Source organism: Alnus glutinosa, chromosome 13, assembly GCF_958979055.1.
Source record: "Alnus glutinosa chromosome 13, dhAlnGlut1.1, whole genome shotgun sequence".
Lineage (NCBI taxonomy): Eukaryota > Viridiplantae > Streptophyta > Magnoliopsida > Fagales > Betulaceae > Alnus > Alnus glutinosa.
Genome location: NC_084898.1, coordinates 7,011,026 through 7,025,501, shown reverse-complemented (window position 1 = coordinate 7,025,501; position 14,476 = coordinate 7,011,026). Strand labels below are relative to the sequence as shown.

General features: G+C 37.8%; 3 protein-coding genes and 1 long non-coding RNA gene across 5 annotated transcripts in view; 3 read left to right on the top strand and 1 right to left on the bottom strand.

Moving 5' to 3' along the window:
- LOC133853763 (uncharacterized) overlaps positions 1 to 14,476 on the bottom strand; it is a 57,341-nt gene that overhangs the window by 36,987 nt on the left and 5,878 nt on the right. The window lies entirely within an intron of this gene.
- On the top strand, positions 4,905 to 8,762 carry LOC133853759 (cation/H(+) antiporter 18-like). Of its 2 annotated transcripts, none has more exons than XM_062289778.1 (4): positions 4,905 to 5,045; positions 5,331 to 5,580; positions 6,247 to 7,248; positions 7,380 to 8,762. In XM_062289778.1, the coding sequence occupies exons 2-4, from the start codon at positions 5,377 to 5,379 to the stop codon at positions 8,637 to 8,639; spliced, it is 2,466 nt and encodes an 821-aa protein (XP_062145762.1). In that variant the 5' UTR covers positions 4,905 to 5,045; positions 5,331 to 5,376; the 3' UTR covers positions 8,640 to 8,762. The 2 variants fall into 2 exon arrangements, with proteins under 2 accessions (XP_062145762.1, XP_062145761.1); XM_062289777.1 differs by having other exon boundaries at positions 4,907 to 5,044; positions 5,368 to 5,580.
- The window catches only part of LOC133853761 (cation/H(+) antiporter 18-like), a 33,157-nt gene continuing 23,585 nt past the window's right edge, over positions 4,905 to 14,476 (top strand). Inside the window, exon 1 of the mRNA XM_062289779.1 lies at positions 4,905 to 5,044. The gene's annotated coding sequence lies outside the window, so the exon portion shown is untranslated. The remainder of the gene's footprint in view (positions 5,045 to 14,476) is intronic.
- The window catches only part of LOC133853762 (cation/H(+) antiporter 18-like), a 72,734-nt gene continuing 63,182 nt past the window's right edge, over positions 4,925 to 14,476 (top strand). Inside the window, exon 1 of the mRNA XM_062289783.1 lies at positions 4,925 to 5,044. The gene's annotated coding sequence lies outside the window, so the exon portion shown is untranslated. The remainder of the gene's footprint in view (positions 5,045 to 14,476) is intronic.

The window sequence follows — 14,476 nt, the reverse complement described above, 5'->3', positions numbered from 1 at the left end:
TAGTGGTGTTTTTATTCCTTATTGAGTTTCCTTATAACGAGTACAAATCTTACAAGGGAATTCCAAAACAGAATAGGGATGTGTCTTTAAAACAAAATAGGGATCTTACAACATTCTACATGAATAATATCAGTAATATAATGAGGAAATTTCTCAATGAATACCCGTTCCCCACTATCTTAGTGCTTCTTAGCTAGATTGTGAGCAGTCCCTTGGTGATTCGCCGGATAAGAATGACCTTTCACTGTTTGAAACCGTTTAAGACCCCACGAGTCTTCTCAATTAAATGGTCATATTTACTTCAATTACAACATTCTTTCCCCAGGACTTGCTCTCTTTAATTTGGATAACATCTCCTTCCAATTCCACCCGTTGATGCCCTAGTTCACTGCAGAATAGAGCGGCTTGCCAAGCTGCAGTGGCTTCAGCAATAATATGGTTAGTAATAGAATTTTTTGGAGCTAACAAGGTAGTCAAGATCTCACCCTGATAATTTCGAATAATAGCCTCAATACCCATCTTTTGGTTGTCCTTTGTCCATAGGCACATCCCAATTGACAATTTTTTGCATTGTTTATTAAGCTTATATGACTTCTTTAATGAAAATTATATTCCTTTTACAAAAGCTTTTATAAATAGTTTGGCATCGTGAATTATGATCCTCTACAATTATTTGTCCGAATTTGAGAGAACTCGGACATGTAATTGTGAGAGACCACTTATAGGACCCACCTGACCAAATAAAAATTGGGCTATTCAACCACTTATCCGGTCATCTGGGTCCCATAAGTAGTCTCTCATAATTACTGGTCGAATTCTCTCAAATTCGAACAAATAGTTGTAAAGTATCCTCTACAATTATCATAACATAACATAAGGATCCGGATCCTTATATTATGATAATAAAGTGTAAGGGATTAGTATGCCATAGTATCTACTTATGTTTTGAAGTCAGTGTTGCATTAGGAGTACTTAATTAGTTAGTATTTATTCTTATATTTTATTATATGTCAGTGTTGCCGTCGGATTACATATGGTAATCATGTAGTTTATTACATATTGTAGTCTTGTAATTTGCTTTATCTTTATTATTAGTGTCAGTGTTGTATTAGAATTAAATATTAAAGTTAGTTGGGTTGTTGCTATATAGTGCATTTATTTGTTTGTAAATGATGAAACTCTAAATCGTGTAGGAGTTATCTCCTAGTGAAGTGTGAGTTATCACAAAGTAAGTGTTATTAAGGAGTCCTACTTCAAGTTGAAGTCTTGTATTCATTTTGTTTAAATGATATCCCTTGTATTTAAAAAAGAATAATGATTCAATGCCACTCAAATATAAAACTTTTCACCACCTTGCCTATGTGGCAAGATGGTCCCCCACTACTTTTTGAGTTTTTTTATTTTTTAATAATAAATTAAGGTAGAGGACCACCTTGCCACATAGACAAGATGATGAAAAATTGTATATTTAGGTGGTAGTGAATCATTACTCTTTAAAAAAAAAATATAGATTCTCTCAAAATCTCAAAATCTAAAAAGTACGTAATACCTAATCCTTGGCATGGTAGACTTTTAAGCATAACCTAACTTAAATTGAATGGCGTGTCAATGCAGGTCATGATCCAATTAATGTAATTTTATATATAAGTGATCGAACTCATTATTGAAACTTATATATCTCGAATATTCTCGATTGGATATGCACGGATACGTGGATCTAAATCATCCAATAGCGACTAATATAGGAAATGAAGAGAAAAATAAAGATTTGGCTTGAAATTTTGTTTTTTAATAGATAATATGAGTCACCATATATTACGTACTGAAGAACGCTCGAAGGCAATTACAGAAAATAGAGGTACAAGACGCCATACACCTTAAGTCAGAAAAATCTGACTTAAAACAACTATCTAAACAACACACAAACATTACATGAACAGCGTTTGAGCCGCTCTTTACGTTTAAGCACAATCTAAACAAAGAAAAAGAGGGTTAATTTAGCTATTATACCAACAAATAGTCCAATAACAATTGAGCATTACAAAGGCTGACTGTGAACAGAAAAACAAACAAAAAACCCAAACAGAAACCAAACAAAACCGGCATTGAAAGCTGTCATCGGCACTAGCGCGGGTAAACTGTAAACATGCGCCTTTATTGGGGACTTCCTTCTGCAACAGACGACCGCCAAAACCACCGATCTCCACCATAGAGAGGCGCGTGTCATAAAGGACCCAGCCGAAGAACACAGATCTGGCTCTAAAGAAGACATCAAAAAAGCACAGCCAGAAAAACTCGCCGAAGACACACCAGAAAAGCCCCTTCCTAACACAGGCGTCCCATGTAGCCTTCTGCGAGGAAAACCTACAGAAAAAAGCACAAGGAAAAACTAAAAAGCAACTACCACTGGATCTAGCCCGGGGGAACAAAACTCCTTAAAAAGGATATGAGATAAATAAAGCAAAGAAAATAGGAAAAAACATAAAGGAAATGAGAGAGGAGAGGAGGGAAGAGAAGAGACCCTTCCCTCCTCCCTCACTGGCTGCACGAAGTAGGATACTAGGAGAGAGAAGAGAGGTTTTGTGAGGGCGGTTGACCTGTGAGTTCAAATTTCGTCTTTGGCTTGAAAATTAAAGCATATCTATTGTAACTTTTTTTAATGAAAAATTTTAATGAAAAATTTTAAATTAAATCTAAACGGTTAAAAAAAGAAAATCAAATGTGCTGTAGGGTTTTTATTTTTTATTTTTTTTTATTTACCTAAGCCAAATTTTAAAAAATTGTAAAAAAAAAATAAATGATCTTAAATTTATTGATTTGTGCACAAATATCGTAAGCAAAATTCTTTTTTAAAACCTTATTTACCTATGTATTATACCAGGAATAAAGATATCAATAATTGGAATAAAATAAGAATAGTGCTAAAAGTTACATTTTTATTTGAATAGAGTATTTTGTCAAATTAGGTTGAATGAAACTCATACTACAAAAATATCATGTGTTCATTTTCTTTTAAAATAGTAAGGACAAAATTGGAAGAAATTTTATTTAAAAAGCATTTTTCACTTAATCAAGTGCTTTTCACATACAAAATGGACACATAATATCTTTTTAGTTTGGATTGGAGGAACTTTTTCAAACTTAGTTTTGGAAGAATGTGACAGTTCTAACAAATTCTTTCTTTTTTTTTTAACAAGAATTTATTGAATGGTTAGTTGTGACTGTCATATCATCGTTATAAGATAATTGTGAGATATCAGTATGATTTCTAGTATTACTCATAAAATAAACTTTTCTTTTAGGAAAATTGATACTCATGAATAATAAGTCATCTTTTTTGCCATTTTTATTTTTAAAAAAAAGAAAGATTAATAATGCTATTCTGACCATATTCTAGTTATCTTTTAGTTTCTCATGCAGCCTAATTACACTAATAATATGTCTAATGCGGATATGAATTACAAGTAAACCCCATCAAGCTGCCTCTATGTAGAAGGTAATAAGGCAATCATATGAAAATACCTTTATAAGGAAAGCAAATCAAGGATCTTCTGCACATGAAAATTATACACCTTCATCAATTCTTAATTGGCCATTAGTACGTCCACATGTTAAATAACATTTAACAAGAAAATCCCTTCTTATTGGTATCAAAGATATACTATATTGGACAAGGAGCATCTCCTGTAAAAAGAGGTACACCCCTCGTACGCATGACAGATTAGATTATCTACAATTATTTGCTTGAATTTGAAAGAATTTGAGTAGATAATTGTGATAGACCACTTATGAGACTAAACTAACCAAATAAAAATTGGGTTGTCTAACCACTTATTCGGTTAGATTGATCCCAAAAATGATTCTCACACTCACCTGTCCGAATTTTCTTAAATTCGGGCAAATAATTGTAAACGATCATAATCCTAAATATGACACACATTCTATTATCTCCCACGTTTTCTATTCAATTTTCTCAAAAAGAAAAATTACTGACTTAAGAATTGAAGTTTCTCTAGTCCGTCGAATATAGGCAATAAATGGCTTGTTCCACCCCCTTTTTTTTTTGCCACACAAGTTGTTCAACTTGTATTTTTTTTAAAAAAATTTAATCCTTATTGAATAAAATTCAATCACCTAGGGCACACAATCTCCCTATAAATAATTTCACAGATACAATTTGAAATTTTTTCAATCCAAACTTTATCTATGACACAAAAAATAGCCTATTGAGCTATGGTATGAGCAGTTATATTCGCATTCCTCTTGATATGTTCGATTCTCCATTATCTCAGCTGACTCAACTCATATTTGATTCCATCCACGATATGGCCAAAGGTGCTCCAGTTAGTACTTGTTGTTTTCACCGTATTTACAATTTGTAACGCTTTCCCTTCCAAAATTATATCAAAAAAACCCATCTCTCGGCACAACTCTACAACATGAAAGGTTGTCAAAGCTTCAGCTACAACAGGTTCAACGAAAAGAAATTGTGTGGTACTTCGTGCAGCCAAGACTATCCCCTCATAATCCGGGACAGCAATGCCAATTAATCCAATAAGTCAATTCTTTTAATCTACAGTTGTATCTCAGTTGACTTTATAGATACCTATGGGGGTGCCTGCCATGTGAAAGGAGAAGTTGTATGGATAACGCTTCTGGTAGCCAGATCGGTTGCTGTCACAACTAGTTCAACTTAATAGACTAGTTCAATTGCGTGGCTATATATATATATATATAGTTGAAGGACTAGTTCGATTGCGTGGATATATATATTTATATATATATATATATATATATACACACTGCGCGCGGATTGTGAAGTGCTCTATCTCAACCTGTTTGCATCAATTCTTCGTTTCCTCTGTTCTTCACTCTCTGGAGATCAGCTTTTCTCAACTCCGAAACACATCTATTTGATTCCTGATCTGTCCTCGATTGTCGTTGTTAAGAAATTTCACCGGAGTCCCAAAGTAAATGTAGTAGGCTGCAGGGCACGAACAGTATCGTACGTCCGTCATCGGAGTTTTCTCGGACGAAGATCCAGGTGACACGTCTCTATCTTTCTCTTGGACGTGCTTGGATGCCGAGAAATCTCCGGGGAACATGGACATGCAATATACAACGAGATATATAGTATAGTCCATGCGTCCAAGTTAATTTCCGTTCTTTCCCGTCGTTTCTCGGCAACCAAACTATGTTTAATTTAATCCTAATTAAAGTTGGACTCTGTTTGAATTTATTCTTAAATACACAGGTGACAGGAGAGTTGTTCTTGCCCCACGACGACTTGTTTTATATGAAAAAAACTAAAAAGTATTTCTTGATGCAAGAGATAATCTGAGAATTGGGTTTGATTAATTGCTGCAGAAAAAATAAATGGCTGGCGCCAATGCCACAGTTACAAGTTCGTGTCCAGCAGCCATGAAGGCAACATCAAACGGGGTGTTCCAGGGAGATAATCCTCTTGATTTTGCACTCCCTCTTGCCATCTTGCAGATATGTATTGTAGTTGTACTCACGCGTGTTCTGGCTTTTCTTTTAAGGCCATTGAGACAGCCTCGCGTCATTGCTGAGATTGTTGTAAGTTAATTATTCTTTTTTCTTGTTTGTTTATATTATAATATAATGAGTTGCTGTTTGTTCAGCACTTTGCATTTGTGCTGTCTTTCTATTTGATAACTAGCTAAGCATTTCATGCACGTACGTTTCCTTGAGTTTTTTATATATTGTTTTCTTTAATCTGCCTCGATCTGTAATTGAATTTTTTAAACTGTAGTCTCTTTCACTGTCTTTTTGTTTAACCGATTACTGCAATGGAGGTTTTGGAAATCTTCTCATCTTTGGCTCACCAGGGATTGTCGATGTGTATTAATAAGAGGTTTTCAAGCATATTACCAAATGATATGTTGCATAAGAAACAGTCTTGGATTTGATTCGAATTGAAACTAAAAAAAAAAAAAAGAGTAGAACTGATCCAAAAGCAGTTGCAGTACTACTGCCTCTAAACTTAATTAGATGATTAGATGGCGTATATATATATGAGTTCTAATTTGCAAAGAGGACTTGATGAGAACAAGTGGGAGTGTTTACTTTGAGTCATAGTTAAGGTAGATAAGGGCTTAGTTATCTTAATTTTCAGAACTTCCAATGAATCTTCGTCTGTTACTAGTAAAAAACTGGAGTTGGGATGTTGTTCTAGGAAATTCACACCACTATGGTGTTTGACTTCTGTTGCTTTTTTGGCAGGGTGGAATATTACTTGGCCCGTCCGTGCTAGGTCGAAACAAACACTATCTAAATGCAATCTTTCCATCTAGAAGCCTCACAGTGTTGGATACTTTAGCCAATCTGGGTCTCCTCTTCTTTTTATTCCTTGTAGGCTTAGAGTTAGACCTAAAGTCCCTCCGCCAGACTGGAAAGAAAGCTTTAAGCATAGCCATTGCAGGAGTTAGCCTTCCCTTTGCATTAGGAATTGGAACCTCATTTGTCCTCCGAGGAACTATTTCCAAAGGAGTAAATGAAGCCCCATTTCTTGTATTCATGGGGGTGGCCCTTTCTATTACTGCATTTCCTGTCTTGGCCCGTATTTTGGCTGAACTCAAGCTATTGACCACTGATGTTGGCCGAATGGCCATGTCTGCTGCAGCAGTCAATGATGTGGCTGCATGGATTCTACTTGCTCTTGCCATTGCCCTCTCCGGCACCGGCCGCTCTCCCCTGGTTTCGTTATGGGTTTTCTTGTGTGGGAGTGGTTTTGTTCTCTGTTGTATGTTCATTGTCCCACCAATCTTTAATTGGATGGCGCAGCGTTGCCCTGAGGGTGAGCCTGTGGAAGAGTTGTATGTATGTGCTACTTTAGCCGGAGTTTTGGCAGCCGGGTTTGTCACTGATGCTATTGGAATTCATGCCCTCTTTGGTGCATTTGTGGTTGGAGTAATGGTCCCAAAGGAAGGGCCATTTGCAGGTGCTCTTGTGGAAAAAGTTGAGGATCTTGTAACTGGTCTTCTCCTTCCTTTGTACTTTGTCTCAAGCGGATTGAAAACCAATGTGGCAACGATTCGGGGGCTACAATCGTGGGGTCTCCTTGTATTAGTCATTTGTACAGCCTGTTTTGGGAAGATTCTTGGTACTGTTGCAGTCTCCCTCTTCTTGAGAGTACCTATTCCGGAGGCTCTGGCTCTGGGGTTCCTAATGAATACCAAAGGTTTGGTGGAACTCATTGTCCTCAACATTGGCAAAGACAGAAAGGTAAAATCATTTTTTGGCCACCTAACAGAAGGAAAAAAAAATAAAAAAAAAATTCAATGCTTTACCTTTACTGATGAGAATTGCAAAGCCTTATCAATGATCCTAATCATTTAGGCTGATTTTTGTTACAGGTATTGAATGAGGAAACATTTGCCATCATGGTCCTTATGGCTATCTTCACAACCTTCATTACAACACCTCTAGTTATGGCAGTATATAAGCCAGCTAAGAGAATGAGTAAAGCCATTTACAAGCACAGAACAATCGAGAGAAATGATCCAAACACACAACTTCGGATTTTGGCCTGTTTCCACAGCACAAGAAACATACCATCGATTATTAATCTCATTGAGGCTTCACGTGGGACAGAGAAGAAGGGAGGACTCTGTGTCTATGCATTACACCTCATGGAGCTAACCGAGAGGCCGTCTGCGATATTGATGGTTCACAAGGCAAGAAAGAATGGCTTACCCTTTTGGAATAAGAGCCGTCAATCAGATTCCAATCAAGTTGTTGTTGCTTTTGAGGCCTTCCAGCAGTTAAGCCGAGTGTCCATTCGCCCAATGACAGCAATTTCTCAAATGAATAATATATACGAGGATATATGCACGAGTGCAGAGAGGGAAAGGGCAGAGATCATCGTTCTCCCATTCCACAAGCACCAGAGGTTCGATGGAGCACTGGAGACAACTCGAACCGAGTTCCGTTCGGTCAACAGGAAGGTTCTCGAGCATGCACCATGCTCTGTCGGGATCTTCGTGGACCGTGGATTTGGTGGAAGCACCCAGGTTTCTGCAAGCAATGTTTCCCTAACCTTAACTGTTCTATTCTTTGGCGGCTGTGATGATCGTGAAGCCATTGCTTACGGGGCTCGAATGGCGGAGCATCCTGGTAATAGTTTGAGAGTCATTCACTTCTTTGCAAGTCCTGAGATTGCAGGGGAAATTGTTGAAGTTGATGTTGGTGACGGTGATTGTGAAGGCTCCAAAACTTCATCAGGAACAGGAGATGAAAAGTTTCTTGCTGAATTCAAGCAGAAGATTTTGAATAACAACTCAATCAAATTTGAAGAGAGGTTTGTAAGGAATGCAGCAGAAACTATCGATGCCGTTAGGGAGGTCGGTCGATGCAGTCTGTTTTTGGTTGGTCGGGTGCCTGAGGGTCAAGTAGCTGCATCTTTGAATGTTAAGAGTGACTGCTCTGAACTGGGGCCAGTAGGCAGCTTGTTGACTTCCCCGGATTTCTCAACTTCAGCTTCTGTGCTGGTGGTGCAACAGTATCATAGCCAGAGAGTTCTTACTCCATTGTCTTCGAGGAGGGTGTTGCCTGAGGAAGTTTCTGCTGTGTTGCCTGAGGAAGATTTAGAATCCAAGCTCTCTTTGTCCAAATAATGAGTTGTCTGTATAGCAAACAAACAGAGATGAAAATTTTATTTGGATTTCTTTGTATACTTGTATGATGATAGTTGTTGACCAAAAGGTTATCAGACATTAAATTGTCACAGATTACACTTTTGCAGGTCTTCTAGATATCTCACTTACTTTCTTTTTCGTCTTTTGGTCTTTAACAAGTCGTTACCTCATGAGGTTCCAAAGAAATGGGCAAATTAAATGGCTAATTCAAGAATTCTCTTCATAATTTTCCCTAATAATTGCATATGATTGTAGTATCTCTATTATTAAGAAATAGTATGTAATAATTGCATGATTGTCATCTTTTTAATAATAGGTGATTCTCCCATAATTATGGAATAAGTTCATTTCTAAAATAAGCTACATTCTCCTCTATAAAGGATGTAGGTGCCATATGAAACCATCAATTGCTTTATGCAACATTTGCAGGTTGATCCTATGAAGTGATCAATTGGAGGTTCGATCCTCTTGAAGCGGTTTATTTATCCTTTTTATTTTTTGTTTTTTTAACCGATAAAAACCCTTTGGGTTCCTATCATAGCAGTTCGATTTTCCCGCCCTTTTCTTATTTACTCAAATTTCATTAAATGAAAAAAAAAAAAAACGTCATTCGAGGTCGGTGTGTGTTTGAATGGGGATGTGTAAGTCGTGTAGTGGTAGCTGATCAAAGTTGGTGGTGGCTGATCAGCTGGTTCAATTGTATTCAGTTGGGCTATTTCTTTTGTATTGCATCTTGTTTAGGGTTGGGTTTGTAATAGTTAGCAGTTTGGTGGAAACCAAGTGAGTAGAAATCTTGTATAAATACGGGATAACTTCACAAAAGAGTGTCGAACTATCTGCCATTTTGAGAAAATGGTACTGAACTTCCAAACGTTTCAAACTAGAGTGTCCAAGTTTCCAAATGTCTCAATAATGGGTAATCCGTTAAGATTTGCTGTTAAATCCTGCCAAAATTTCCAAAATATTCATGCATTCCATTCTATTTTCTTAATTCATTCATCTTAGTTAATCCCATTCAGCAATTACACAATTTTCAAATCCATATCCTTATTGTTAACATATCTCCTAGAGGCGGCACACACCTAGCAACCAACCTCGCAACCAATTCTGCACTTCCCATATCAGCAGCTGCATATTGTGCTACAGAATATGCACAAGATTTAATTTGCATATCACATTGGACCACATATGGCAGCAGCTCCCACATATAGAGCTGCAGAATATGTCCAAGATTCTGACCAACACAGGACAACTAGCCTAGTAATCTAAGATAGAAAGAAATCAACCACATCAGGCAAGACGCATGCAACATTATTCAATTATGGTATGAAACGTGGTCTCCAAGTCAAATACGATCTCCATGGCAAGATAAAGCTCCAAGACTAGTGTGCCACTCAAGATCAAATCTATTGTAGAAGGGAAGGATCACATCATGTAATGGAAAGTCCAAGAACTAATCCTGCAAGAGAAAATCAATGCATCAATTGTAATTGATATTGCTCTAAGTTTTCCTTTGCTGTATTTCCAAACCCTACGAAGACTGTGGATATAAAGCCACTCATCTCTTCATTATAACTTAAGCTATTTGGATATATCAATCCAGAATTTTTCATGGTATTAGAGCTCTTCTAGACATACGCCAAATTCAATTCGATCCTACCTATCGCTTCATCATCCTCAAACCATGCTCCTACTGCACTACCTTCACCCCACCTAACACTAATCAAAATGCTTATCTTAAGATTGATAACAACAATTATCTCATGTGGTTGACTCAAGTCCTTTCTATACTGTGTCACCACGATCTATTGGGTATTGTTGATGGCTCAAAACAGTGCCCTCAGAAATTCATAGTCAATGATGAACAAAAGGAAGTCCTCAATCCATAATTCATCATCTGGAACAAGAAGGATCAGTAACTTCTAAGTATGATCACATCCTCTCCCACTGAAAGTGTTTTAGCCATTGTCTATGGGGTGCACAGATCCAAACAGGCGTGGACAACCTTGTCAACCAAGTTTGCCTCACAATCCAAGTCAAGAAAATCTCATCTGAAGAAACAATTGCATACACTATCTCAAGGATCAAAGCCCTGCTTCGATTTTCTGTAAACTGCCAAAAACTTGGCAGATCAACTTACTGCCGCAGGTAATCATATCACTGATGAAGAATTAATTTCTTTTATTATTAATGGGTTGAATCCACCCTTTATTAGCTTTATCACCACCTATTCATTAGCAACCCGAGAAAACCAGATCAGTTTTGATGATTTCCAAAAAGAGTTGCTAAGTCATGAGATGCTGCTTAGCCAACAGCAAACCAAAGCCACCAACAGCTCCACATTTGCCTTGGTTGCACAAAGACCTACCGATTCTCAATTCTCCAAAGGCAAGTGACCTATGCATGTACCCACCATCAAGGTATGCCCCTAGAAGCTATCATCAAAGGCCAAGCCATGGATTTCAAGCCAGACCACATTATCATCAATACAGTAGGGGCCCTCATCCTTATAACCAACACAATCAGGGCACTCACTTCTCCCAGCAGCATTATCAAGGCCCTTCTCAGCCAAACCAGCATCACAATTAGGGACATTTGCAGCCAAGCCACAACATCTCTAGCAGACCACCCAATAGACTTTAGAACACGTTACCAAATAAATAATAAATATACAATGATAAATAATGACTTAAAAATTAAATGACAAGTGAATGATAGGGAAATACGAGTAATGCTAGAAGTCACTCTTGTGTCCCTCCAGAAATGATGTGCCTTTTAAAATCACCATTGATCTTGTAATTGATCACTATTGAATTTTGATCAAGTAGTGATCTTAAAAGCCACATCATTTTTAGTGGGATACACGAGTGACTTTTAGAATTACTCGAAAAATACCACTACGCTTGGCAATCAAATTTGCCTTTGGTTTCAATTCTCCCAAATAAAAAAAGTCAATCTCTTTTTAAAATTATTATTAAACAATTTTCTCTGACAAAAAAAAAAATGAAATCTTATTTTACATCATTTACTTCTTATTATTATTCACAACAAACCTCGTTACCAAATACACCCGATATTTAGAATTGTGGTGCATGTTTGAACACTACAACTCGTGTAGCTTATAGAGAGGGGATGGAGAGACTTGCCTATTTCAAGTAGTTTGGGATAAGTCAATTAACTCTGCTAGCTAGCTCATGTTAAAAAAAACTGATCTGTAGTTGAGCTATTCAATTACTTTGGATCTGGTCACTTTCTCATAGTCAAACTATGAAAAATGCAAGCAATAACTCTTTTTATTTTTTATTTTTATTTTTCCCTATCGATCCATTCCATAAGGGAGAGAGAGGGAGAGAGAGAGAGAGAGAGAGAGAGAGAGATTCATTTGAAAAAGAAAGGAAGAGTTGTCTTGGTCTTGCCTGGATAATGCACAATAAATAATTGGAGAATCTTGATTAAGGAAATAACAAAGACATATAATCTTGGCTCTTTTTGTTCATACGTTTTGAAAATATTTTTGGGATAAATATAAAAATAGTCCTATGAATTGACAGATGTGATACTATGCCAAACTACCGGTTTGTAAAAATTAAGTCACTTCGTTAGGCTTGGCCGTTACGGTTGATGGAAAAGTGTCCTTTTTTTTTTTTCCTCTCTCTCTCTCTCCTTTTCTTTTTCTTACAACGATACTCTTCTTCCGTTAAAAGTCCAAAATAAAATTTTAATTAAAAGAGCTAAACTAAACTAAGCTAACAAAATAATATTTTTTAAAAGAAAGCAACCCAAAGGGTAGCCGAATTACCCCATGAAGGGTTGTGGATGGGCCACCAAAAATAGAGGACGGGTGGCCAGCGAGCCACTCCCAGTTAGCCCATGAGAGGTGGCCGAATCAGTTTCTTACCCTGCATGCATATTGATCGAGCATGTGCAAAATGCAAAATGCACAACCAATTAATGAGCTATATTGTGACGTCCCACATCGCCTGGGAATGAGGATGTGCTTATATGTATAAATGCACCCTTTATGACACAACGCGTTTTAAAGCCGTGATGGTCATGAACCTATCAGAACTCCGCAGTTAAGCGAGCCGCTGCGAGAGCAATCCCAGGATGGGTGACCTCCTGGAAAGTCTGATATGGGGAGCCAAAAGCGGACAGTATTGTGTCATTGGGGGTGGGTCGTTACAAATGGTATCAGAGCCATTGCCCAGCCTGAGATGGTGGGAGCGTGCACAAGCCCAATGAGAGGGACGCCGGCGGGGACGCTGGGTCCAAAGAGGGGGTGATTGTGACGTCCCACATCGCCTGGGAATGAGGATGTGCTTATATGTATAAATGCACCCTTTATGACACAACGCGTTTTAAAGCCGTGATGGTCATGAACCTATCAGAACTCCGCAGTTAAGCGAGCCGCTGCGAGAGCAATCTTAGGATGAATGACCTCCTGGGAAGTTTGATATGAGGAGCAAAAAACGGACAGTATTGTGTCATTGGGGGTGGGTCGTTACATATATTATCATATGTTAAAATGCATGATTAATTGATAGATCACGTTTCTTAATTTGTAGCAATGATTTTGCAGAAAATCTTTGTACAAGCAATTATAACTCAATTTAACTCCCTACCTTTCCTATGGGGCCAACCATCTAGGCATAGCCCGCGTTTCAAGGCTCCATTCCTATAGTGGCGCTGGGAATGGGGCTAGGAATTAGTCTGCAAATCCTGGCTAGACCTCTACACTTAGAAGCCTACCAGTATGTGTGGGTTAGGTAGCATGAGATATTGTACATTTGGTTATAGGTGAAACATATATATATATATATATATATATATAAAAAAAAAAAAAAAAAAATTATAACTCAATTTTTTAATATACGTATGTTTTCTTTGAAAATGAAAGTGGCAAAATTGAAGAAGTAACTCACCTTCCTTGCTGCTATTCCCCGAGTCACTTTCCAAGCAGTACACCCTAAAACTTGGCGATGGTGGAGCAATCATGAGGCTTATCTTCCCTCTCATCATAAAGCTCATCTTTTATTCTATTAAAAACAGCAAACAAAAGACTATAATTGCTAAAACGAAAAGCGCAAGCAAATTAATTGTGTGAATAGGATACTCACTGGTCGTGGTAGGGGACAGAATGGATAGGCAATGTTCATCATCGATCCATTCAAGGTTGTCTTCCTCACGGTATATTCCGGTGGTTTCACATGCTGATGCTAGCTTGTGATGGAGGGAACACGTGTACGGTGCTTGGATGTCTGGATGAGTAAGGTCATCATTAAGCCAATTGACAATGGAAGCACTTTTTAGAAAATTCGATCGGTGCACCAAGCTGATATAGTTGATGTACAACGTGGAGTCGCCAACTCTAAGGTTTTGTTTGGGTAACCTGCTGGAAAAGAAAGTAAACAAAAATCTAGTGCAAGCATGCGGATGATAAGTTTGGTCAATGGTATTAATTTTTTTCATCAACAACATACCGTTGGATCAGAGAAAAGTTTTATCCAACGGTTGCCTTCTGCCACTCTCACCTTTATATTTTGTAGGCACAACACACACAAACTAACGAAGGCTCCCCTCGGAAAACGAAATTTGCACTGCTTCCGTCTGGTGAACCGTGCACGTCTCAAGTTGTTGGGTGTGGAAATGGGGCATCTGTACATTTCGATTTGACGGTATAGATGGGAACGTGGATGCTAAATCCAACATCCAACGGTTCTTACATCACAAGTCGCGTAAGTGTTTTACAAAGAGAATGGTTTCGATTTGTTTTTGGTTGGTCGGGTGTCGGAGGGCCATGTAGCTGCATCTTTGAA